This window comes from Sorex araneus, chromosome 11 (genome assembly GCF_027595985.1).
Source record: "Sorex araneus isolate mSorAra2 chromosome 11, mSorAra2.pri, whole genome shotgun sequence".
Taxonomy (NCBI): Eukaryota; Metazoa; Chordata; class Mammalia; order Eulipotyphla; family Soricidae; genus Sorex; species Sorex araneus.
Genome location: NC_073312.1, coordinates 49,897,125 through 49,921,840, shown reverse-complemented (window position 1 = coordinate 49,921,840; position 24,716 = coordinate 49,897,125). Strand labels below are relative to the sequence as shown.

The following is a 24,716-nucleotide window of genomic DNA, read 5'->3' as shown; positions in this document are numbered from 1 at the left end:
GTGCACCCCTGGGGGTTCCCTGACACCCTGTGCAGGCGCAGGGCAAGGCTGGGGCGGTGCTTCTCGGCTCCGGGCCTTGAGCAGCGCAGGTGGCAGGCCCCAAGCAAACAGTTCTATTTGCTTTGGCCTTGCAGGTGGCTTCAGAGATCCCGCAGCCCAGACACCCCACTGAACAGTTTCTGGTGCACCTGGACAGGTGTGTGCCCACCTGGTGGGCAGCTGTGGCAGCACTCCATGACCTCAGTGGTGCTCGCGGACCCCAGGCTGGGGCTCTGCATGGGCGGGGGGCATGGCCCCTCCCAGGTTGGGAAGTGTGGCACTGCCTCTGGTGGCAGCCTGACCCCTTGCCCTCCCGTGCCCTTGGGGTGTGGCACCGGGACTCTGTAGGACCTGGCTGGAACCCTTTCCTGCCCTGCCCATGGCTGTGCTGCTTGAACAGTACAAGGCTCCTCCCAAGACAATGCTTATCAAAACTGTCCTGAGTGCCCCTTTAGTGCCTCTGTTTCTAGAAAATTCTGCCTTGTACGGCTCTCGAAAGAGTGAAGAAAAGCATGTAGTTCCTGACACGTAGTTCATGGCTGAGGAGATGTGGGGACAGGTGTGTGTCTGGGTGCTGGAAAGGCAGGTGTGGGGTGCCCAGAGCTATACGCTGGGTTGTCCTGTGCAGAGATGGGTCACTGGGACCTTCTTCTCAAACCTGGCTGCCCTGTGAAAGGGCCAGAGACTGAGACACAGAAAGATGGTGAAAGATGCAGCTGTGGTGAGGAGAGAGCCAGGCCTGCACAGCTCTCTCTCTCCAGCCCCAACTCCTGCTGGCCTCCCCAGCTTGGCCTCGGGGTGTCTGCTGCTCTCCTCCTTCCCTGGGAGGGGAAAGGGCAGGAGTTGAGGCTCCCTCACCTGTGTCTGCTTAGCTGTGGGGGCTTCTGGGCTGACAGCCCTGGCGCCCACCTGGGAAAGCAGCTCAATTTTAACAGATTGGGGTGTGGACGATACAGTTGGCCTTTGCTCAGAAAGACCACTGGCTTCATCTCCCACAGAGTCCTAAAAAGCCTTGGCCAGAACCCCACTTTCTGGCATATTCTCCCTGTGCCCCTCCCCCACCTTCCCTGCAGGGGCTGGCCAGAGGGACTTGGCACCAACCACCACCGCCACCACCCAGTCTCAGGATATCTCCATCTGCGTATCTCACAGCTCTTTCTGCTCCCTATTCCCTGTGTGGTCTGGTGGACACCAAGTTCTAAGGAACCTTTCCAGTCCCCCAAACTAAAATCAGTGCAGAGATGGACAGGACACATGGGCACCCACCTTCCCCGGGGAACTTGCCCAGATGTGTGCCCTGCTCACCCATTCTTTCACATCAGCCTCTCTGGCTCAGCAATGCAAGGACCTCTGGCCACAGTAGCTAGAAGCCAGGAAAATGTCCAATAAAAAGGATTACAATTTACTTCCGGTTTTCAAGATTTTTTTAAGGTAAAATTCGTGTAACATGAAATCAGCTGTTTAAAGTGAACAAGCCACCATATACCATACATAAAGGGCCAGCGAGTACTCAAGATGCTTGCAACATTCATAAAGCACAACAACAAACAAAAAAGCTGAAAATAACTTAGTACATAAATGGGGAGAGGAGATAAACAGACACTTCCCCAGGATGGCAAATTCGGCACAAGGAAAAGTTCTCATCTTTACATATTATTGAGGAAATGTAATTCATAATGACAGTGAGTACCGTCTACACCGAATGATGGTAACTGTATGATGGCATAGATCAAAATCAAAGACTAGAAACAATCAGTGTTGGTGGGGATGTGGGGAAATAGGAATCCTCATCCACCATAGGTGGGAATGTGAGTGGACCAGCCTCTATTGAAAATAGTACAAAAACTTCTCCAAAAATCAAGAATAGAGCTTCTGTATGACCTAGTGATTCCACTTATTGGCATCTACTCTCCAGACACCAAAACATTTGGAATATATGTATGCACACCTGCAGCACGTATGACCAGGATACGGAAACAACCTAAATGTCCAATGACAGGTGAATGGATAAAGAAGTCGTGGTTAATAATCACTGTGGAATATTATACAGCTGTAAGGAAGGTGAAATCAAGCAGATTATGGCAACTTGGATGGAACTGGAAATCATCACATTAATAGAAAGAAGTACGAGAGAGAAGGACACATGTTAGGTGACCTTACTCATCTGTAAGATCTGTGTGTAGAGAAACAAAACAAGCAAATAGACAATATTGGTGGCAAGCCTTTGCCCTTGGATTGCAAAACTCAGATTACCAAGAGTGAGAGAGAATGAAGAGATTGACTAGAAGTAATAAAATGACATCACTGGAGGATCTTGGGCACTTAGTAGATCTGGGTGCAGTAACTATGCATAAAAACCATAAATGTTAGTGCTATTGTAAACATGTTAGCTTGACAATTAAAAAAAAAGTCAACAGTCCTTCAGCATTTAGAACATTCAGTGTGGTCTACACTACACATCACCTTGATGTAGTTCCTGAGTATATTCATAATCCCAAATAAAACCCCATAGATTAGGCATGGGACCCTGGACCCCCCATCCCTGGCAACCTGACTCTGTCAGGATTCATCCATTCCAGATGAGTCATAAAGGGGCTGTTGTCTGGCTTCTTTCGACTTTGATCAGTACTTGGCTGCTTTGGGAGTGATGTGTAAAACACACTTAACCTTCATCTGGATTGTTTCCCACCTTTCGGCTCTTGTTGCTTGTCCAGCAGCTATGAACATTCACATGCGAACATCTGTGAGTCCCAAGGGCAGTTCTACATGCAGCAGAGAGGCATGGTCATGTTCAACTGTTATCCTAGGTTTTATTTTGAGGACTTGCCCAACTGTTTTTCACAGTGGCGAGCCATTTTTCCTTCCCGCTGACACCACATTCTCACTAAACTTGTCACTTTGGATTTTGTTGGCCCTTGTTGTAATTGTAGCCCTCCCGGTGGGAAAATAGTAGCGTCTCCTTTCAGTTTTGAGTTTCTGTCTTTCCCTCCGGAAAATCTCGTTCGTGTGCTTATGGACCATGTCCATTTTGGATCCTTTGTCCGTGTGTTAACAGGACTGGCCTTGTCTTTTTGTCATTGAGTTTACTTTGCTTTATCAATCCTCCTCCAATGGTTGCTAAAAGGGCATTTCTGTCAGGCCCCTTTTGAGGAGGCTGTGAATCCATCCTGGTCCTTTGCAGGGACTGAACCCACTGTGACTCTGAGAACAGTCTCCAGAGATCTGGACCCTACAAGCCACATTGAACTCCAGAGTCAGAAGTGCTGGAATCATTCCTGATGTGTGAGATGCCAAAATTCAGGACCTCCCTGTGAAGGACATGGTCGGGGCGGGGGGGGGTGAAGAGCTTGGGGTTCCGGGACCCATGGTACCCCAACCCCTTAAGCCAACCTTACAAGGGGACAAGCCGCAGGGTTTCCAAGACTACCCAGCTGTGCTAATTGTCCTTAGCAAGTGCCACAATTCTGATTAAGATGGGTGCAGTTCTTGGGGGCTGGAGAAATAGTAAGATAAGGCACTTGCCCTACATGTGATCGACCCAGACATGATCTCCTATATGGTCCCATAAGCACCACCAGGAGTGATCTCTGAGCACTGCCCAGTACGGCCCCAAAACAAGATATAGCAAAGTCTAAAAAACTGAAGGGAACTGATGTTCTTCCATGGGAATGATTCTAGAGGTCCCTCGGGTCTGTGTTGAATGGGGTGATTTCAAGGGTGCTGGACTGGCAGGTCAAAAGTAGGTAAGACACCTACCCTGAGATGCCCAAACTCTGAGGGGGCGATGCCTGCCGATGGGAGGAGACAGTGGCCCAGGATGGCACCAGGTCTGCAGGAGGTGGTGCCTGTGTTCATTACTCCCAGGCCAGGGGCTGGATCCCAGTCAGCTGTCGCCTGGGGGTACAGGGGCTGGGGACCCGCACGTGGTGCCCGGCAGACCAACTTGGGTGGCCCTTCTGTTTCAGCCTGGCCTTGCCCTGGGTGAAGAAATGCATTGTAACCTAATTGGCAGTTTCCTTTGCTCAGCAGCGGAAGGAGCTACCCGTGAGGCTGGTGATTAAGTCGGCAGCAGCTGGGAAATCACATTTGGGCAGGAGTGGCCGAGCACTCTGAGGCCACTGCAGCGTGCGGGTGGGGGTGAACTCATGCGTGCATGGTGGCTGTGACTGCAGGCTGGGTCAGGCTTAGGACTGGGAGCGGGAGAGGGGTGGGCATAGAGGGGGCTCTGTGAGCTCAGGTGCCTCCCTCTGGGCCCAGAACTGACCAGGCTACCACTCTGTCCCTTAATTAGAAGTGACATTCCTGCAGAAGGATGGCTGCTCTGCCACCACCTAAAAAGCAGCTCTCTCGCTGACCAAGTTTCGTGTGGGGACAGGGAAGGGGCCTGTAGCCTTTGGGCCAGGAAGTGGGGGTGGCAACCAGTGCAGCCTGGGTGTGTCTTGGGCTTTGGGACACACTTACTTCCATGTGTGAGGAGGCCAGTGTATTTGATGCAGGAAAGGGTGCAGAATGAGTGTTTTTCCTTTATGTCGGGTGCTCAGGGGTGCTTCCAGAGAAGCAGAAGTGGTCCCACTGTGTGCTGAGGTCCCTGGGGACTGTTCCCATTTACATATGGGAAACTCATCAGCTCCAGTGGGGTCCTCACCTGTGCTCATGGGCAGTAAGGAGTGGCCCCTCCTGGCTAAGTAGAGCCGGCCTTGTCTCTCCCACCCCAGGCCTGGCCCGGCATCGGGGCACTCACTTGGGTCCCAGCATCCTTTCCTGCGAAGCTGGGCAGAGAGGGCAGAGGCTTGGGGGAGCTGATGGTGTAGGAGATGGAACTGGGGATCACGGTCTCTGTTTCTGCCACTCTGGGTGTGGAGTTCTGGGGGACCGAGGAGCAGTGGGGCTCTCCTGAGAGCTGCAAGGTGAGAGAATGATAAATCTGGGCCGAGTGAGTGCCAGTCCCAAAGCTGGACTCTTCCGATGGGAGCTGATCGGGTGCAGAGGTCTGGCTGGGGCTCAGAGAGTGACCAGGTATGTGACCAGGAGGCCCCTGAACCCTGGGGAAGACAGAACTGGGGAGTGATAGCAGGTTTAGGGAGTGGTCACAGGGACTGTGGGGTGGCTGAGGGGAGGGTTCCAGGCAGAGGTAGCCAGGCCTGCGACTGGACTCCTTATCTTCGGGGCTGGAGCCAGGGGACGTAGTGGCCACTGTGGTTCAGGTCCTGAGGCTCCCACGAATTCCCCTCATCACAGAAAGGCAGACACAGGGACCGGGTTGAGGGCTGCCTCTTGTGTGGAAGAGGCACTGCCCAAACTAAAAACGTGAAATCGTGTTTTACTAGTTGTGTTTGTCATATTAGTTTCTCGCTATTTTTAAATAAATGAATTTTTTTTTAATTTGCCGAGGCAGTGGACATCACAAGTGGTACATAGCAGTAGCGCAGGGGCTTGTCAGGCACAGAGGCCCCGGCACCAAGGACCCACAGGTGCCCTTACTGTGTGACAGCGAGCTTCCATCCCCGGGTCTCCTGTGCCACGATGCTGCATGAGTGGGTGGCAGCCAAGGACAGACCCGAGGCAGCAACAGCACTGATGTGGCAGGCAGCCAGGAAGATGGGGGCATGATTCTGGATGGGGCCAAAGAACTAACTGGCTCTGTTTGACCCCAGAGCGGGTGACATATAGATCTTACAGCCTGACTTTAAAATGTGGGTCCCACTCTATGACCACTAAAACACAGACACCAACAATAAAAATAGATAAAATGGAGTACATCAGAATTCAACCTTCTCGGGAGCCCAAGGATGGCTCAGTGGTAGAGGCACTTTGTAATCCCATAATTCTTCTGCTGCGTAGATGGTCTAATGAATTGGACTCCAGGGTTTCCGAGAGATGCTCACACACACCCATTCAGAGCAGCCTTACTGACAGTGGCCAGGAGGAGGTTGTGAGCCAGGCCCAGGGAAGGATGGATGTGCCTGGAGAAACACACGTTAATGCCAGGTTACTCAACCCAACACAAAGAGGACGGCCATGGGCGAAGCTTGAGCATATGGTGATAAGTGAAATGAAGTAAGGAGAAAGTGCCTTCATACTCGGTCTCTAAAATAGCCGGATGCAGAGAGGATGCTGAGTGATGGCTGAGAAGGGAAGGGGCAGTCAGTGTTGATTGGGTTTAGCATTTCAGTTCCCCAGTGTGAAGGATGGTGGTGATGGAAGCCAGACAACGTGAATATGTCCAGCGCCACTGAGCTGTTCAATTAGGAGCAGTGTAGATGCTGTTTTACAAACAGGACTCTCCTATTCCACACCCCTTCCCCAGTTGCAGTGTTTGCTGTGGCGCCCTCCCTGATCTAAGCTGTTTTCTGTAAAAGCTGAGTTGTGTCCAGCTGGGAGAGGGAGCATGGACAGGGCAGATATTGGACATGGGGGCGGGGGTGGGAGGCTCCTGTGGCCGGGACACCTTCCAACTTACCTCACCAGTAGACAGTGTTCCGCGGGCACCCAGGTTTCCTGTCTTGCCTTGGGGTAGGCAGTTTTGTTCTCATCCTCCAGGCTCTTGGCTCGGTACCTGCCCCAGCTTCCCTCGGGCAGCTGCCCCATCACGTGGCCCCGCGTGACCCACATGAGCAGTGGGAGCCCAGAAGGGGTGGACACGCTGCTCTGCCCGGCTCATCCTACTGCCACTGTCCTCCCAAAACGCACTTCAGAGCATCTGCCTGGGGGATTCGCTCTCCTCCTGCGGCGCCCCCTGCAGCCACCCCTTCCTGTCTCCAGCCTCCCTGCTGACTGCCCAGCCGTATCCCAGCTGTTTCCCACCCTCGAGAACATTTATTTACTCATTGCTCCTTTCCTGCACATTTGAAGGGTGCCCTCCTGACTTTGTTGTTCCAGTTCCCATAAAGTTGGCCCATGTGGCTGCAGAGGGGACAGGAGTAGGCGGGGGGCGGGGGGGGAAGGGCCTGGGCCCTGGAGAGGAGTGGCTCTGCCACTCTTCAGGCAGCGGGCATTAGGCAGGCTTCAGTGGCAGAGGGGGCCTGATCTGGCTGGACCCAAGCCCTCTGTGGCTGGTGGCCTGTGTAGTTGGGGTGACCTGGGAAGATGGGTGAGCAACAGGGTGTCGTCGGGGTGGGGAAATGGGCAGCACAGCAGAAAGGCAGGGCACTGGGTGTCAAAGGGCAGCCTGTGGGCTGGTGTGCAGCGGAAGAGAGAAGGTTCAAGGTGAGTGAGGTCGGGGTGCTGAAGATGCTTTGACTGGGGGGGTGGGTGCAAGGAGTAGTCTTGGGGAGGACTCCAGGGAGCACTTTTACTAAGCTGGAACAGGAGGGGCAAGTGGAGCACTGCAGGGATGTGTGTTTAGTGGTCAGGGATGAGGACAGCACTGGGGACTGTTGTGGTGTTGGCTTGGAGGCAGGAATAAAGCTGTGGGTCTGGTGGCCACTGGCCGTGGGGAGACTAAGGAAGAACAGGGTACACCCACACCTAAGGGCTCGGTGGAGAGTGGGGAAACTAGGAGACTAGCAGGCTGCTAATCCCTGTGAAACTGGGGAACCCCAAAGACAGGAGGCTCAAAAGGTAGCCAAGAAGAACGTAGGGAGGGATGACGAGGAGAAGCAGCAGCGAGGAGCAAAGAGACCATGGACCGGGCCTTCAAGCATAGAGGGGAAATAGCCAATCTGCAGAAAAAGTCTCTTTGAAGAATGAGGGGAAAGTTTTAATTAACAAAAACAAACTCCCAGAGCTGGAGAGAGAGCGCAGCGGATAAGGCACTTGCCTAACAGTCAGCCGGAGTTCAGTTGTTGCACCATGTATGGTCCCCTGAGCCCCGCTAGGAGTGAGCCTTGAGCACAGCCAGCTGTGCCCCCTCCAGAAACATAAATAAAAATAGGAAACAAGCAAAAAATAAAGAAGTAAAACAAATCAAAACTTGCACGAGAAACCCAGACCAGGTCAGTGTTTACAGTGTGTGGGGTGATGTGGGAAAGGGGGTGCAGAGCCGTAGATCCCTGAGGTGGGTCAGTCAGGCTAGCCGAGGGTTGGTGGGGGGTTGTGGGGCCTTTCAGCTTAAGTGTCCATATCATATAACAGTTCAGGGGTTAAGGCACCTGAGTCACATGTGACCGACCTGATGTAATCCCCGCCATCACAGGGTCCCTTAAGGACCACCATGATGGATATAATCCTGGAGGCCCCCTAACACTGACAGCATGGCCCAGAATTGCCGGGAAGTCCCCAGCAAGATTCCTGAGCACTGCTTGGGAACCCCCCAAAGAAACTGAAACAAAGTAGAACTGCATCCTGCACTCTTTGTAGGTCTTGGCTATTCAGTTAGTGAGAATTGAGGAAATGTGGTTTGGGGTGGGGGTGAGAGGGGTGCCTGGGCTCTGGGGTTTCCCAGGCAACAGTGTTTTCTCACACTGTTACACACTCACACACGTTCTTTCCCCGGCACACTCGCCCGCCCCTACTTAGTGAGCCCGCCATTGGAGGAGACCCCGCTCCCCCGCCCATACGGGCACAGGGAAAGCTGGCCTGCAGGGGAGCCTGTCCCTGGGGGCACCGAGGGGCCTGTTTCCCGTTCCCTGTGCAGATGATGGCATTAGGAAGTGTCTGTTAAGGAGATTGTACTGCACCCTCATAAAACTGTCATCGGCCAGGACTGGTGCTCGTCACGGCCAGAGCTGGGCGCCCACGGCGGCTCCACAGACGCCTGCCTGCCCTGCACCCGGGCCATCTGCATGCTCATCTCAGCACAGTCTCTCCTGCTTTCCTCTCATGTGTCCCGGATTCTGGCTTTCACAATGCAGGAAAGGCAGTGGCATTTGGGGGGGCTTTGCTTCTCCACGTCAGGGTGATACACCCCATAGTGATGTAACTGATAATCCAGAGGGCTGGGAGGGCAGAGCAGGGACGGCCAGCCAGGAGAGATGCCCACATCTAGGCTGGCATGGCCACGTGGCCACGCACCTTTCTGATGATGGTCAGGAGATCGCAGGCACTTCAGGGGGTCCGGGGGTAGCTCCTGGTGACCAGATCCCAGGTGAGCCGTAGTTAGGCTGGGCCGGGTATGGTGAGTCCACAGTGAGTGTGGGAGTGGCCCAGAGTGTGTCTGTGGTGGCTGAGGGATAGTGAGTAAGTAATAGATAGAACACTGGGTATGTGTGAGAAACAGTGTGATTGAGTGTGTGTGTGTGTGTGTGTGTGTGTGTGTGTGTGTGTGTGTGTGAGAGAGAGAGAGAGAGAGAGAGAGAGAGAGAGAGAGAGAGTATTTCTGTTTGGGTTTTGATTTGGGGGCCATGCCTATAGTGCTGAGGGGCTACTCTAAGCATGGTGCTTAGGGGTCATTCCCCATGATACAGGGGGATCGTGCAATCGAGGATTCAACCCTGGGTTCTGGCATGTTCCAGCCCTTTGCACTATCTCCCAGGCCTGGAGAGAATTCTTTACCTGTGATGAGAAGACAATGGTGCGGTCTGGGAGAGCTCCAAAGGTTTTAAGGTACACCTAGGAGAGAACTGCAACTTACTAAGGAGCTAGGTTATACCTGAGTACATGGCTTTGGCTAGCAGGAGGTGACCCTCAGGGCTCAGGCCACAGAGAGGCACACAGGTGAGGAGAGCAGTGACCTTGGGGTGGAGGATTGGTATACTTTGGGATGTGGGTGGGACAGAGCCTGGTGCCACCACCCCTGTCAGAATGAGCAGCGGGTAATGAGTGGCAGCAGCCAAGTCCTGGTCTGCCCTTCAGTGCCTCCAGTGACCGCTCACCATGAAGTGGGTGCTCTATCCAGCTGTGGGCGTGAGGCTGACACTCAAGTAATAGCACATGCACCCAGACTCCTGGGAAAGGCACATGAACAAGGTGCAGGAGTACCGTGAGCCTGGCTGCACCGCACACGGATGTGCATTAATCCCCGGGTATGGAGCAGTGGGATCTGCCTCACCAGTTCAGGGTGTGGAGGAGAAGGGAAGGGGGCAGGCCACCTGCTAAGAGCTGCGACTGCAGTGGACGAACTGGCAGGCATTGGTGGGGTCACCAGCCAGTGAGGGGCCAGAGGAGGGCACTGCCTCTCCTCTGCCCACTCCGTTAATTTTTTTCTTGCTTGGGCGATGGAACAGTGATGTCTTGACTGGTGCAACTCTCTGATTCCATCTCCAGCACATACACATCTGCATACATACACACACACACACATGCACATGTACACATAACACTCATGCACATGTACACAGACATGGCAAATGGGCTGTGAACCACGCAGGACCTGCTCTTCCTCAGCTGGCTAAGTCCTGCTCTTCTGAGTGCAGCAAGGGAATCCCTAAGGAGCTGTGACACTGGGGGTGCCATTGGCCAAGTCTGCCCTAGCATTATAGTAAGGTGAGATGTCGGGAGGGGCGCGCAGGGAGAAGGGGGCTGTGGGGAGGAGGGACTACTCTCTACTCTCACTCTGCGTCATTCCCAGGTGGATGCTGGGGGTTGGGGGTAGAAGAGGCATCGCCAGGCCTGGATTAATCTGCCCCTAGAGTGAGGGACAGTCTGCGCCCACTGGTGGAGCAGCCCATCCTGGCAGCAGGCGCCTCGGTGGGACTATTGGCCCACAGGCCCTGGCCTCCCTTCTCTGCCTGCCCGTTGTCAGCCTTTGCTGATGTGTGAGAGGCGCAGCTGCCCGTGTTTGACCAGGGTGAGGCTCCTCATCCCCTGGCCCCAGTGGGCACCTGCACATGGCCTGCCTGCCCTGGTGCTCTCCCCAACAGCACCCCACAGACCCTCCTCTTCCAGCTCAGGAAAAATGGGACCCAGATGCGGCCAGTGGTCAGTGGAGACTGCACAGCCTTGTCCGATGCTGGACCCCAGGGGCCGCGCAGGCTCCTGCCCAGCCTGGAGTAACTCCCTTGATCTGGAATGAAGCATCAGTCGCATCACATTAAACCAAGTGTGGAGCCTTCTAGGACTGCCCAGGACGTCCCTGCCCCCATGGCCAGCTCCTCTGTCCCTCCTTTGCACCCTGTGTTTCTCCCCTGGGAGGTGTCTGTGACGAGGAGGCGCATTAAGGCAGCGCAGCTGAGCCTCGGGACCACCTGGGAAGCATTTTAAGTGCATTTGAGACCGTTTCTGCTCACCGTCAGTGCCGGGGCTACAAATCTCTTTTGGCAGCCACAGACGAGGCCCCTGTGATCCCGGAGAAGGCAGGACCCTCCTCCCCGCCCTTGTGGCGGGGAGCCTGGGACTGCGCAAGGAAGTCCCAGGAGCCAGGACAGAGCCCTCGGAGATGCACAGACTCCAAGAGGAAGCCCCTCTCTGGCCAGTTCCTGTTCCCCCTCCTTCCCAGCCCCAACCCCCTTCCCAGACTGCTCCAGGCAGAGGCACCCAAAGTGACCTGTTTTTGCCAGCCAGGTCCTGGGATGTGTCCCCAGAGAGCAGGTGGCAGAAGCTGGGCTGCTTCATGTCCCATGGTCCTTGGCTGATACTCGGGGTGCTGCAGGGGGTGTCATAATGCAGACCCTTCCCCACTTCTCCGTGTAGGACTTGGGCACATGCAGGGGAGTTGGGGTCTGGGACACTCAAGGAGGGTCTTCGTGATACTTGCACCCCCGGGTAGCATCTCAGAGCCCTCCTACTGGGTGAGGAGGAAACTGGGGGGCACCCCTGCTGAGTCCCTGCTCCCAGGTGCAGTGACACAAGCCCTGATGTCCTGGGTCACCCACTCTAGGGGCCACTGAATCCACATCCTTCCCGTGACCAGACTTCAGCTCCCCCTGACTACAGGCCTGGGAGGGGACCGTGCTCCGATGATGCTGGCCTCCCCGCTGCAAGCTGGGTGCAGCTTCTTGCATGGCAGGTGGGGACCCGGATCCAGGCCGGAGGTGAGGTCTAGACCTGCTGGCTTTGGGACTCGGGCTGAGGGGTGCCTCTAGGAAGACTTCTTTTTGGATAAATTCCCTTTCTCTGGCTGACTCTGTGTGCCCTCATGTTAACGGCTCTTGCTTCCTGCCTCAGGGCCAATGTTTGCAAGCTGGACAGACCTTCTGGTGACTCATGGGATGAGGGAGAGGGTGGAGGGCTAGCACAGTATGGGGGGTGGCGGTGGATTGTTCTGGTGGTGTGATGGAAAGGGAGGTCTCCCACAACCCCCCAACCTGTCTCTACTCACCCTGCACCCCTGTATTGAGAGGGGAGGGAGGTTGCAGCCGCGCCAGCCCCTTCTGCAAAGAAGGTGGGGGCATGAAGAGAAGGGGGTGGCCAGCCATCTCCTGTCTAAGGGCATCTTCCAGGCCCCACCCCTGCCTGGCTCCCACTGGCCCCGCTGGCTCTAAGCCCCCATAGGATGCTGTGGAAGAGGAAATTCGCCTGTTGCCCGTGATCCACACCCTGGGACAGAGCAGCAGTATTGTCCCTGGCTCTGAGTACCCCCCCGCCAGACCCTGGGAACTGGGGGCCCCAAGGGAGGACACTGTAAAGCTCTGCAGGGCATGGCGGCCCTTGGGCCACTGTGACAAATATTGCATAGCTTACAATCGTAAGTCTTGGTGCTGGACACCATGGGCTGGTGGATGTGCCTACGCCCCCGTACCTGTCGGGTGACAAGACTCTCACTATCCCAGAGCTGCCCTCCCTGCCCCCAGCACATAGCCAGTCTGCAGTTTTTCATCCAACACCCAGAATTATGGAACCTAAGTGAGATCGTCCAGGGGCTAAGGCACTTGCCTTGCAGGCGGCCAACCCTGGCTCAGTCCCCGTCACCAGTATGGACCCCTCAGCATGGCCAGTGGTGGTTCTAAGTGTCAGTCTTGACACACAGGAGTCACTGGGCTGACCGAGAGGCCAGCCAGGGCAGCTTTCCTCTCTCTGCTCATTGTGCAGTCACTAAGGAGGCAACAGCACAAGAAAGACACGCACTCTGGTAGAGCTTCAGAGAGACAGTTCATTTATTCAAGCAGGGTCAACCTTATATGCTATAAGGGGCAAGAAACAAATATCTCAGGGGGGTTTCCAGAATGTACTTGCACAAAGAACAAGGTAAGACAGGATGTTGGTTCCTTTAGGTTAGGGCCCCATTTGCGCAATCAGCCCTTGGCATTGATTTACTGAGCATATATTTACTGGAGGGGACATAGACTGTTGCTGGGAAGCCAAAAGGAGAGCTTCTGAGGAGGGGCCGCCTACCATTCGTCACGTTCAGGTCAAGTCTCAGGGGCTCGATCCTCACCCCTACCTGCCTCCAACTTTCTCGAAGTGTGACCCACATAAGCACTGTCAGAAATATCCCTGGTCCTACTGGGCCTGAGCAGCATGAAATACTCAGACCCTCCATTGAACTGCCCACCTTGGGAGCTCAGGATTGCTAAGAGGGCCCCCAAGGCCTCATCAGCACCTCGTGGGTGAAGCTACTCTCCTTCCCCAGCAAAGAAAAGAAGCCCAGAGAGGAGACACGTGTCCCCTTTTCTGCTGGTCCCTCTGCCACGTGGTTCACAGGAGCTGTGCCACATTGTGTGGATCTAAGCTCGTCTCTCTTGGTGCAGTAACTAGTGAGCCGTGCTGCTCCATCCTCCTGCTGAAGGCCTGGCCTCCCACTTCTCGGCAGAGGAGGTGGCTGGGGGTCAGTCACCTGGGGATTTGCTCTCACTTATTGTGGACAAGCAGGAGGGACATGTGGCTCACGGGTCACTTGTTCAGTTTCCATAAAGGTTTGTTACTTTCTTGGCTATGACCTGCCCCCTCTGTTGGGAGTTTCTGTTCCAATGTTTGAATACCCGGGGGGTTGTCCCGAAGCACATGTGAGCCCCCTGCCTCCAGTTTTATGGCTTAGACACAGGTGATCGAGAATGTTGCCTCTTCTTCCTCCTCTGTCCAGTTTTTCCATTTTTTAAATTTTGAACTGTGATTTACAAAGTTATTGATAATTGCGTTTTAGGCATATAATATTCCAAGAAGGCTAGGGGCTGGAGCGATTGCACAGCAGGTAGGGCATTTGCCTTGCACGTGGCCAACCCAGGTTCAATTCCCAGCATCCCATATGGTCTCTGAGCACTGCCAGGAGTAATTCCTGAGTGCATGAGCCAGGAATAACTCCTGTGCATCACCAGGTGTGACCCAAAAAGAAAAAAAAATTTTTTTAAATAATATTTCAACACCAATCCCTCTGCCAGTGTTAACTTCCTTCACCAGTGTTCCCATATTCCCACCCCATCCCCCGCCCCATCCCCCCCACACACCTGTCAACTTGACAGGCCCATTACAAAGTTCCAGCATAAAGGAGGGAATCTGGGCTTGTCAGTCTCCACCACAGGGGAAAGCCCTTCCTCACTTGCTTCCCTCCCCACCTCCCACAGCCGCTCTGGGACTCTACTTCTCCAGAGACACTTACTGGGAGAAGCTGTACGTGGACCAGCAGGCGGGCATGCCCCTGCTCTACGTGCATGCCCTGCGCGACCTCCCCGAGGAGGTGCCCAGCTTCCGGCTGGGCCAGCACCTCTACGGCGCCTACCGCACTCGGCTGCAGGAGAACGTCTGGATCCGCATCCAGGAGGACACGGGCCTCCTCTACCTGAACCAGAGCCTGGACCACAGCACCTGGGAGAAGCTCAGCATCCGCAGTGAGGAGCGCCCACCCTGTCTTAGCGTCCCCCAGCCCCTTTCACAGCAGCCTCGCCTGCGGCTGAGTCTGACCGGAAGCCCCAGGTGGTGCTGGCTGCTGCCTCTATGTCAGCCCAGTGAGGGCGAGTCTGGGGGGTGCCAATGATTCCCCAAGGGCTCCTGAGGCTGTTGGGATATGGGAGAGCCCAGGTGAAGGACTTGCCGAGGCAGAGGTTGGGGGTGGGGGGGGTGGTCTCACTCCAGACCCAGATGTCTTTTTCATTTGGGATAACCAGGATTTAAGACTATGAAAGAGGGGTTTGAAGAAGAGCTGGTGAACCCCCAAGGTGTTGGTTTAGCAAATGGTTTGGCATTTGCCAGGGAAGCAAACTGCCCCTAGTGCCTAGAGAGGCCAGAGAAGGGGGGGTGGCATAGAGGAAGTCCCCAGCAGCTCCTCAGAGGACAGAGAGGTAGATTGGGGGGAAGGCTCCAGAGTCTGACTGCACCTTGAAGCAGCAGCCACACCCTTAGTAGCTCCCCCCTCCCAGCACCTCCAGAGATATGGGGAGCTCACCAGACCCCCATTCATATCAGACACCCATTCATACCAGACCCCTATTCATACCAGACCCCTGGTGCAGGAAGAAAGTGGTGGCATGCAGTGGGGAGCAGGTTGCTATGATCCCGAGGTCAGGGTGATCACATTTGCTGTTCAGGTCACCAGGCCGGGAGCCCCCTTCCCCCTGGGTGTCTGCCTTGGGTCCTACTCCCACACACCCCATTGCCTGTTGCTGCCCTCCACCCTGTGCCTCTAGTGGGGCTTCTGAAAAAGCCGCTCCCTGGGGTGTAGACCAAAGTGAACATGGCCAGGAATCTACTGTGCTGGCCTAAGGGAAGCCACGGGCCCTAACAGGGAAGCTGGAGAATTAGTGACCGTGACAGGATTGGTGCCACAGTGAATGAGCCCTGAGACAGTACAGACAGCACTCAGGGATTCTCGAGGGGCTGGTGCGGGGCAAGGAGGGAGCCCCATCCCAAAGGAAGCCCAGATCTCATGGGGGGGCTCTCTGTTGTATTTCCATAATGGAACTTGCTAGAAATCTGCCCCTCTAGGCAGTCTGTCAGTGGGGTGTGCTCCTCAGGGCACCCCCTGAACTGAGTCCTGAGTGATGGGGAGCAGGGCAGGAGGCTCTGAAGGGCATAGGACAGTCAGGGGCGAGTGGCAGCCAGGACAGAGGGCACCGTGAGGCCTGAGCTTTGCAAAACCCCAGAGACGTACTTGAGTTCCGTACCCTTCTGCCTCTCTGGTGTGGCAGGGCCCCGCCTGGCATAGGCCGTGTCTTCTCTCTGCAGATGGAGGCTTCCCCCAACTCACTGTCTACCTTCACGTCTACCTGTCACCCACATCCCAGCGAGAGAACGAGTGCCAGTGGCCAGGGTGCGCCCGAGTGTACTTCTGCTTCATGAACACCTCCTTCCCCACATGCGATGGCTTCGAAGTCAAGGATCTCTGCTTCCCCCCGTCGGATCTCTCCTTCCGCATCCGGGAGAATAAGCCCCCGGGCACCTTCTACCAGTTTCGCCAGCTGCCCGTGCATTACCAGTGCCCGAACATCAGTGTGACTTACCAGCTCCTGGAAGGTGAGGAACATCCTCGGTTCTTGCTGGGTGCCAAGAACTGACTCATTTATACTCTACCAGACCCCCACCAGCTGTTGGTTGAATATTCCAGAAATACTCAACCAGGCTCTGGTCCAAGGACTGAGGATGTGAGCCTGAGCAAAGCAGGCTCAAACCCTGCCTGGGCAGAGAGACAGTTAAGAGGCTGCAGGGGGAGAATGAAGGCCAGGATGGGGGTGGAAGCCGCACATCCAGCCTGAAAAGATAAGCGAGCAGCCTCTGGGCGAGTATCGAAGGAAGATCCTGTGGGGTTTCCTGAGAAGTTGGATGTGGAGCATGAAGGGTCAGAAAGGACCGAGGGTGGTTCCAGATTCTGCCTGAACAGCTGCAAGGACAGCTGATGGTGCCACTAGATGACCCTGCCTGCCACAGGATGGTCCCCTGCCTGGGTGGAGCTGGGATGGTCCCCTGACTCTTGGGATGAGAGCAGGCAGCTGAGCAGTTACGGAGGTGCCATGAAGCCATTGAACACGGAGTGATTAAGTCTCATGAGGGACACGGGAAGTGGAACCAGGATTCATATGGGTTTGTTGTGTGTGCTGCGTCACACACAGAATGATAAAGGTGAAGGAAATGTTGGTAGAGGAAGAGAAGTCATCATGCCCCCCCTTTTCTTCCATCTGCCCTAGGGCCAGATGGATGTGTTTGTGCAAGATTGGCAGCAAAGCATATGGTTGACACTGCTGCCCTCTTCTTGCTCGCTCTCTCGCAAGAATTGAATTTTGTTGAGCATTTTTTAATAACCATAAGCAAAGGGAAATGCAGGGGTATTTTCTACACCTAATTCACATAGAGTGGGTGATGGATTCTGGAGCTAGGGGATTGCCCCAGTGGAGCTGGCCCAGCCCCTGCACACACACGTACACACCCCACTCCCCAGCCCCCTATACCCACTCTGTGCTTGGCTGTGGGGTGTGACTAGTTTTGACCTTCAGGCCTTCAGCACTTCCACCTGAGTAATTTCTGATAGAGAAATTCCAGGACAGACTTGATGAAAGATAAGGATCAGATCCTTTAGCCTCCACCCTCTGGTGAGAAAACTGATGTAGATCACCCAGCCTGGGGCCACACAGCCAGGAGGCTTAGAGCAGAGATGGGACCAGACAGTTTTTCCTCAATACTTGCATATTCACATCAAATTGTACAGGGGATGTCCACCACATTTGTTTACAAATGGCGGGGTTGTGACTTTATTTCTCACATTTTCCTAAAATAAGCACATAACCACTTCTCTAAAGAAACAAGTAAAAACATGTTTTTCCCGAAAACAAGTAAATACAGGGAGCTAGATTCCTGGGTGTGTAGACTGGCAGAGCTGGTGCCCCCATATCCTCCCCCCTCCACATTAGTCCACTGCAGAGCGCTGACGAGGTACAAAGGGGTGCTCCCAGCTTTCCCAGGTGGTGGCAGAGGGTCTGCGCAGGCAAAGGAAACAGTGGGGTCCATTAGAATACCATCAACTCCGTGCCAGCACCAACTCTGTGCCGCCTCGGGGAGCCAAGCACCCCCTCCCTAGCACAGGACCCCAGCCAAGGCCCCTCGGCGTTTCCCCACCGCCCGGCCCCCCGGGTCACGCGGGCATCCCCGTGTGCTTGGTGCGCAGACAGCAGACCCTTCCGCTGCGCACCCGACAGTCTGGAGGTGAGCACGCGCTGGGCCCTGGACCGCGAGCAGCAGGAGAAGTACCGTCTGGTGGCCGAGTGCACCGTGCGCCTGGGTTCGCTGGAGAAGAAGTTAATGGTGCCCTGCCCCGTGGTCGTGTACGACGAGGACGACTCGGCGCCCGCCTTCCTCGGGGGCGTGGACACCGCCAGCGCCGTGGTGGAGTTCAAGCGGAAGGAGGTGAGGTGCAGGTGCTGCCCCAGCCCTCTGTGCGCGCTCCTGGAGGGAGGCAGGGGAGAAGCCGGGTGCCGCTGCCAGCAGGAGGCTCGGTCTGTGAGGGGACAAAGTCCAGCGGGTGGACCCGCCCCTCGCTGGTCCCCGCAGGTGGAGTGTGACTGCCACCTACCGGGCACCTCAGGGTCCTGCAGGGGGCCGCAACAACAGCCCAATGCGGGGCTCAGAGGAGGGGCGGGGGTGGAGTCCCTGGAGACTGATAGGTCGCTTGCAGGTGGCCACAGGGAGTCTAGGTAACCAGGAAAGCATAAGTTTCTACACCAAGGACTCCTCACGACCTCTTGCAACTGGGACTATGGAAGATGCTTAAAGAATAACATTCTAGGGGCTGGAGCGATAGCACAGCGGGTAGGGCGTTTGCTTTGCATGCAGCCGACTGGAATTCGATTCCCAGCATCCCATATGGTCCTCCGAGCACCGCCAGGAGTAATTCCTGAGTGCAGAGCCAGGAATAACCCCTGTGCATCACTGGGTGTGACCCAAAAAGAAAAAAATACAAAGAATGACATTCTAGGATAGCCCTGGGCGTGAACCTAGTCTCTGCCACCTGTCGCTGTGACACAGAGCCCTCTCCACACTGTGGGGCCCATGTTCCTCCATTTGTGGGAGGGGGTATTCGCACTGCTCTTCGGACCTCTGGGGAGGATGCCCAGCAGCACCGGGGACGTCTGCCCTCATCTAGCCTTGCAGGTGTGTAGGCACATCACACACCTTGCAGAGGCGAGTGCAGTGGCCTCGGGGGGGTGGGGGTGGACTGGGCCAGGCTGGCAATGGGTGATTGATCCCTGTGGTTTCCTGAAGTCAGGCTGTGTCGAGAACCAGTGATGAGGCACCTCTGACCCTTCCCCTCAGTGGGGTGTATGCCTCTGGTCTCAGTTGCTGAAAGCCCCAGGGGGGTCCCACTTGCTGGCCCTGACCAGGACCCCCTGCTCTCTGCAGGGCACTGTGCTGACCACACTCCGAGTTTCCGATGCTGACGTGGTGCCGGCGTCTGGGGAGCTGCTGAGGCGTTACACCGCAACATTGCAGTCCAGCGACCCCTGGGTCCTGCAGACCTTCCGTGTGGAGCACCTGCCCAACGAGACCACAGTGCAGGTCAACGGCAGCTCGGTGCGGGAGACCCTGCACGATTACAGTAAGAGGGGCCCCAGCCTCACCGGGGGAGCCCTGAGCATCGCCACAGCTGGCCTGTAGGCTCTCATCCTCGGGCCTGCGTTCACCCAGTCCAGGCCACTTGGCTGGAAGTCCCTGGGAACAGGCCTGACTCCCTGTGAAAATAGAGTAAGCGGGGCTGAGACATAGTACGGTGGGCAGGGCACTTGCCTTGCGCACAGCCAGCCTGCATTTAATCCCCAGCACTCTGTATGGTCCCCCAATCCCTAGCAGAAGTAATTTGTGACCTCAGAGCCAGGAATAAGTCCTGAGCACGACCAAATGTGCCCCCCCCAAAAAAATGCAGTTGGAGGGGCCAGGTGTGGCCTGGCTGTGTCCAAGAGAACTCCAGCCCACTCTTGGGCTGGGTAGGACCATGCTTATAGGGACACCGGGCCTGGCCTGCTGAGCTCCAGCCTGCGTCCCCTGCCAGGCCTTCCTCGCCTCTGGGGGCCCTCAAGGCTACCTTGGTCCTTGGTGGCTTTCCTCAGCTCTCACATAACCCCACACGCCCCACTTCAGGATTCTTGACAGGCACCTGATATCCCACCCTCCAGGTGCCCAGACCCAGCCCACTCCCCTGGTCCCCTCTGCCCATCAGAGTCAGGCCAGGGGTGGGGTGTGGGCGGCTGGAGATGCTCCTATTCTGCTCTTACACTGCACTTGTGGAGCTTACACTGCGCCAGGCCCCCGCAGGCCCCCCGCGGGGTGGCAGAAAGCCTCCACCTCCCAGCTTAGTCTGCCTTCCTGCCGGTTCTCCTGACCTGTTCTCCGACTCACCCTCCAAACACCCCACTTACATTCAACCCTTGTTTTGGTCCTCACTGGTGGAAGAACCCGGAATCCTACTGTCCTTGTAACCGCTTTCTGCCAGGCCTGACCGTGTCTCACCGGCCCCTACTGCAAAACTTTGGAAGATCCCTCCCTGTGGGAGGGCGGCACCCTCGCCTGGCTCTCTCCTCTCACATGATGTGTGGGTGACCTTGACTCTTGCAGCCTGTGTCCCCTAAACCAGAACCATTACCAGCTGATGGCAGGTGTAAGCAAGTGTGTGAGATTCCGGGGGTGGGGGGTAGAGAGTCAGGTCCCCTGGGACTAGCTGCTGTGGAGAGTTTGCTAAGGGAACCATATGGAGGAGCCTTGGTGTGCCTTCCCTTGCATGGGCACCCCACAGATACCCACACACTCAGCGTGCGTGTATGTATGTGCCACACCCCACACAGCCGCATAAGTCCTTCAAACCCCCATAGGCATGTTCACCCCCATGCCCCAGCCCCCAATTGCTTCACCTCACAGACCCCACCTCTCACACCCTCCCCAACATGCACTGCTTCCCCCCTCTCCCCTCACACACACAGGTTGCCTGCAGATAAGACTCCTCCAGACTTCCGGCTTCGTTTAGGCCAAAGCGTGTCTAACTCTGCGTGGGCTCTGGAGTGTGAGCTGTCCTGTGTGGAACATGCTGGTCTGCACGAGCTCGTGTACAGGGTGTGTGTGTGTGTGTGTGTGTGTTCGTGTGTGTGCATATGCATGCATGTGTACTTGTGTATGAGTGTGTGTGCGTGTGCATGCATGTGTGCTTGGTATATATGAGTGTGTGTGCTTGCGTGTGTACATGCATGCATGCTTGTGTGTATGAGTGTGTGTGCGTGTGCTTGTGTGTGCATGCATCTGTGCATACTTGTGTGTATGAGTGTGTGCATGTGTGTGCGTGTGTGCATACTTGGGTGTGTATGTGTGTGTGCATGTGTATTGTGTGTGCGTGCATGCATGCGTACTTGTGTGTGTGTATGAGTGTGTGTGTGTATATACGGGGCCTGTATCTGGGGGGTGGGGTGCTGGGTGGCCACTTGGGGTTCGTGGACCTGCAGTCACAGGAGCATCCCTCCCACAGGGCTGGTTCTCAACCGCAGTGTCCCCATCTCGGAGAGTCAAACCCTCCAGCTGACTGTGCTGGTCAATGACTCGGACTTCCAAGGCCCAGGGGAGGGTTTCCTCCAGCTCCACTTCAACGTGTCGGTGCTGCCCGTCAGCCTGCGCCTCCTGGGCCCCTACACCTTCACTGTGAGCAGGAGGGCCAGCCGCTTTGCCCAGGTGAGCCCCCTGCCGGCCTCGGGTGGTATGTCTAAGGGATTGCAGATAAGTCTGGGGGGGGCCCAGGGGAGCCCCAGGAGAATTCAGTGGGCTACGCTTTGTGCCCACCTTCTTGGTATCTTTAAAAGCATGTTTTGTACACGTTTTAAAGAGTGGCTTCCGGTAAATCTACGTACAGTGACTTGGAAAGGAATCTCTGGTGGATTAGTAGGTCAAAAAATGATTTGCAGGGACTGGAGATTAGTATAGGTATTAATAGCACTTTCCTTACATATGACCAACCCTGGCTCCATCCCCGGCACCATATAAAGTCACCCAACCACCACCAGGAGTGATCCCTGAGCAACACCAGGTGTGGACCCCAAACAAAACAAAATGAAACAAAAGGAATGTTTGCAGAAATTCTGGTTTAGTGTGACTCCTTTTGCTCTGAAACAAAGTCTGGGGATAGGAATTTGAGAGTGTCGTTCACTGCGCCCTCTGCAGGGAACTGTAGGGAGCGCGTCCACTGTTGATTTCTGCAAGTCTCTTGAGAATGTTTTCTTGTGTTTGTCTCTGGAAAATAAAGACAGGAAGTGAGAAAAATGAAAGTAATATGCAGTATCAAAGAAGATTGGGAGAGGGGTTTGGAGTGATAGCTCAACGGGTCGGGCTTTGCCTTGCATGCGGCCAACCAGGGTTTGATTCCCAGCATCCCATATAGTCCCCCAAGCACCGCCAGGAGTAATTCCTGAGTGCAGAGCCAGGAGTAACCCCTGTGCGTCACTGGTTGTAAGCCAAAAAGATAGATAGATAGATAGATAGATAGATAGATAGATAGATAGATAGATAGATAGATAGATAGATAGATATAAATATAAATATAGATATAGATATATGGGGAGAAAGGGGTGTGACCCCTTTACCTTCTGGCCAGTGTTTAGCAGTTGTGCTTTCTCCAGAACAATAATCTTAAACCTTGCACAACCACAGGGTGGCACTGAAGCTGCCACACGAAACAGCTGTGGTCTGCGGACAGGTTCTTGAAGCTTACTGTTTAGAAAGTTTCTCTTTTTTGGTTTTTGACCACTCCCTGCTGGAGTTCAGGGGCTACTCCTAGCTCTTGGGGGTCGCTGCTGACAGTGCTCAGGGCTGGGCAGGGGCCGGTCTGGAATATAGGACTCCGGCGAGAGAAGCCAGTGCTCCAGCCCTTTGATGGCCATCTCCCCAGCCATCAGAATGTTGCTCTGGGGCACTTGGGGGCACTTGGGAAAGTTTACTTTCGGTCACGGTGCTTGTGTTTAGCATGTGATTTTTCCCCAGTGGAGCAGCTGCAAATACATGCTCTCCAGAACACACAGAGCCATCTTCTCTGATTCCTGTGGCTTTGTCATTGTCCCTTTTCATTGGGTTTTTTCATCGTGGGGGCCACACCCAGCCATGCTCGGGGGTTACTCATGACTTTACACTCAGGAATCAGTCACTCCTGGAGGACCGAGGGGACCGAATAGCATCGAACCTGGGTCAGCTGCACCCAAGGCAAGCGCCCTACCCACTCTACTCCTGCTTTTCCACTGTCTATGGTAGTTCCCACATTACTTCCTCCTTCTCCATCGCATATGGGACTCTCCTTTGAACACAGCCAAGCTGCCTGACCTACCAGCACCCCTACCTCCCAGCCTTTCGTGGATGTGGAAGTCAGGGACAGCTTGGAGAACAAGACTGGGGGCCCTGGGGCTGGAGCGATAGCACAGTGGGTAAGACGTTTGCCTTGCAGGCAAAGGAGGGTTCGATTCCCAGCATCCCATATGGTCCCCTAAACACTACCAGGAGTAATTCCTGAGTGCATGATCCAGGAGTACCCATGAGCATTGGCGGGTGTGACCCAAAAAGAAAATAATAAAAAAAAAGACTGGGGGCTCTGAGGGCCTCCCCAGGGGAGCTAAGCTAAGCTGGGTGGCTGAAGGCAAGTCACCTGTTTTCTAGAGGACTCATGAAACCTCAGGTGTCCTGAGTCCCAGAGCCCAGCCTCGACTTATTCTGCCCAGTTTCCACTCTTGGCATCAGAGGAAAGTGACCATGGCACTGTGGCAGCTCCCTCCGGAGAGGAAGGGAATCTGCCTTGTACAGGATGCAACTGGAGACCTGGAAGGTCTGGTTGCAGGGCAAGATGTGAGCTTAGCCTGGTCCTACCCTGTCCCCAGCAGAGCTGCCGAGGACCTGCATGGAGGTGTCCCCACCCCACGCTCGCCCCCACCCTTGGACCCATCTTGACTAGCTAATGCTCTAGCAGGAGCTGTAAAACTCATACTTTGTTTTTGTGATTTTGTCATTTTTGGCTTTGGGGGCCATCACAGGCAGCGCTTCACAGGACTTACTCCTGGCTCTATGCTCAGGGATCACTCTGGAAGTGCTCGGGTGGGGGGGCCAAATGGGGTCCAGGGATCATACTGGGGCCTGCCCACGTGCACTGGCCCAGCAACCCTTGTTCTTAGATTGAGTGGCCAAGGGATAAAAGAGAGTCCAGCTTCCCGAGGCCAGTTCTCCATGCCTGCAGCTGTCTAGAACCTCATTTCCGAGGGGTTCCAGTCAGTGTCCCAGAAATGCCCCCAAAGCCCTATAGGACCAAGGACCCTGCTGCAGACACAGTATGGCTGGTGATGCGCTGGCCAGGGTGGACCACCCCCACCCTCGTACTGAGGATGGCAACTGGCCTGGTCGAAAGCAGCCAGGGGGCAATAGTAGGGGTCAGAATTTGTACCGAATGAGCCAGGGAGTGGGGGATGAACTGGGCGAGTCAGCCTCTCTCTAGAGGGGTCCCCCTACCCAGACTCCGGGCTCTCACGTGCTCTCTCAAGAGCAGCGCATGCTGAGGTGGGGGTTGATGAGCTGGACAGGGAAGGGACAGACACATGGCTCCCGAAGGGTCACGTGTGAGGGCCGCGGGGAGTGAAAGCCCAGAGCCCGGCAGCTGGTGGCGGTGGGACCTGTGGTGCCCAGTGGGCAACACCCCCAGCCAAGCCCCCACCCTGTGTCCACGCCCAGGTTGGAAAAGTGTGTGTGGAAAACTGCGAGGAGTTCAGCGGCATCCACGTGCTGTACAAGCTCCAGGCGGCCAGCGCCAACTGCAGCGTCCTGGGCGTGCTCACCTCCGCCGAGGACTCCTCAGGGCTCCTGTTTGTGAACGACACCGAGGCGCTGCGGCGACCCGAGTGTGCCCAGCTGCAGTACACGGTGGTAGCCGCCGACCGCTCCACCCGCAGGCAGACCCAGGCCACGCTAACGGCCACCGTGGAGGGGACGTGTGAGTGACGGCT

General features: G+C 55.5%; 1 protein-coding gene across 1 annotated transcript in view; it reads left to right on the top strand.

The window, feature by feature from the left end:
* The window catches only part of RET (ret proto-oncogene), a 55,441-nt gene that overhangs the window by 5,094 nt on the left and 25,631 nt on the right, over nucleotides 1-24,716 (top strand). Inside the window, exons 2-7 of the mRNA XM_055119268.1 lie at nucleotides 14,355-14,618; nucleotides 15,952-16,239; nucleotides 17,882-18,120; nucleotides 19,114-19,309; nucleotides 21,221-21,420; nucleotides 24,445-24,703. Of these exons, the coding sequence (XP_054975243.1) occupies nucleotides 14,355-14,618; nucleotides 15,952-16,239; nucleotides 17,882-18,120; nucleotides 19,114-19,309; nucleotides 21,221-21,420; nucleotides 24,445-24,703 (1,446 nt within the window). The remainder of the gene's footprint in view (nucleotides 1-14,354; nucleotides 14,619-15,951; nucleotides 16,240-17,881; nucleotides 18,121-19,113; nucleotides 19,310-21,220; nucleotides 21,421-24,444; nucleotides 24,704-24,716) is intronic.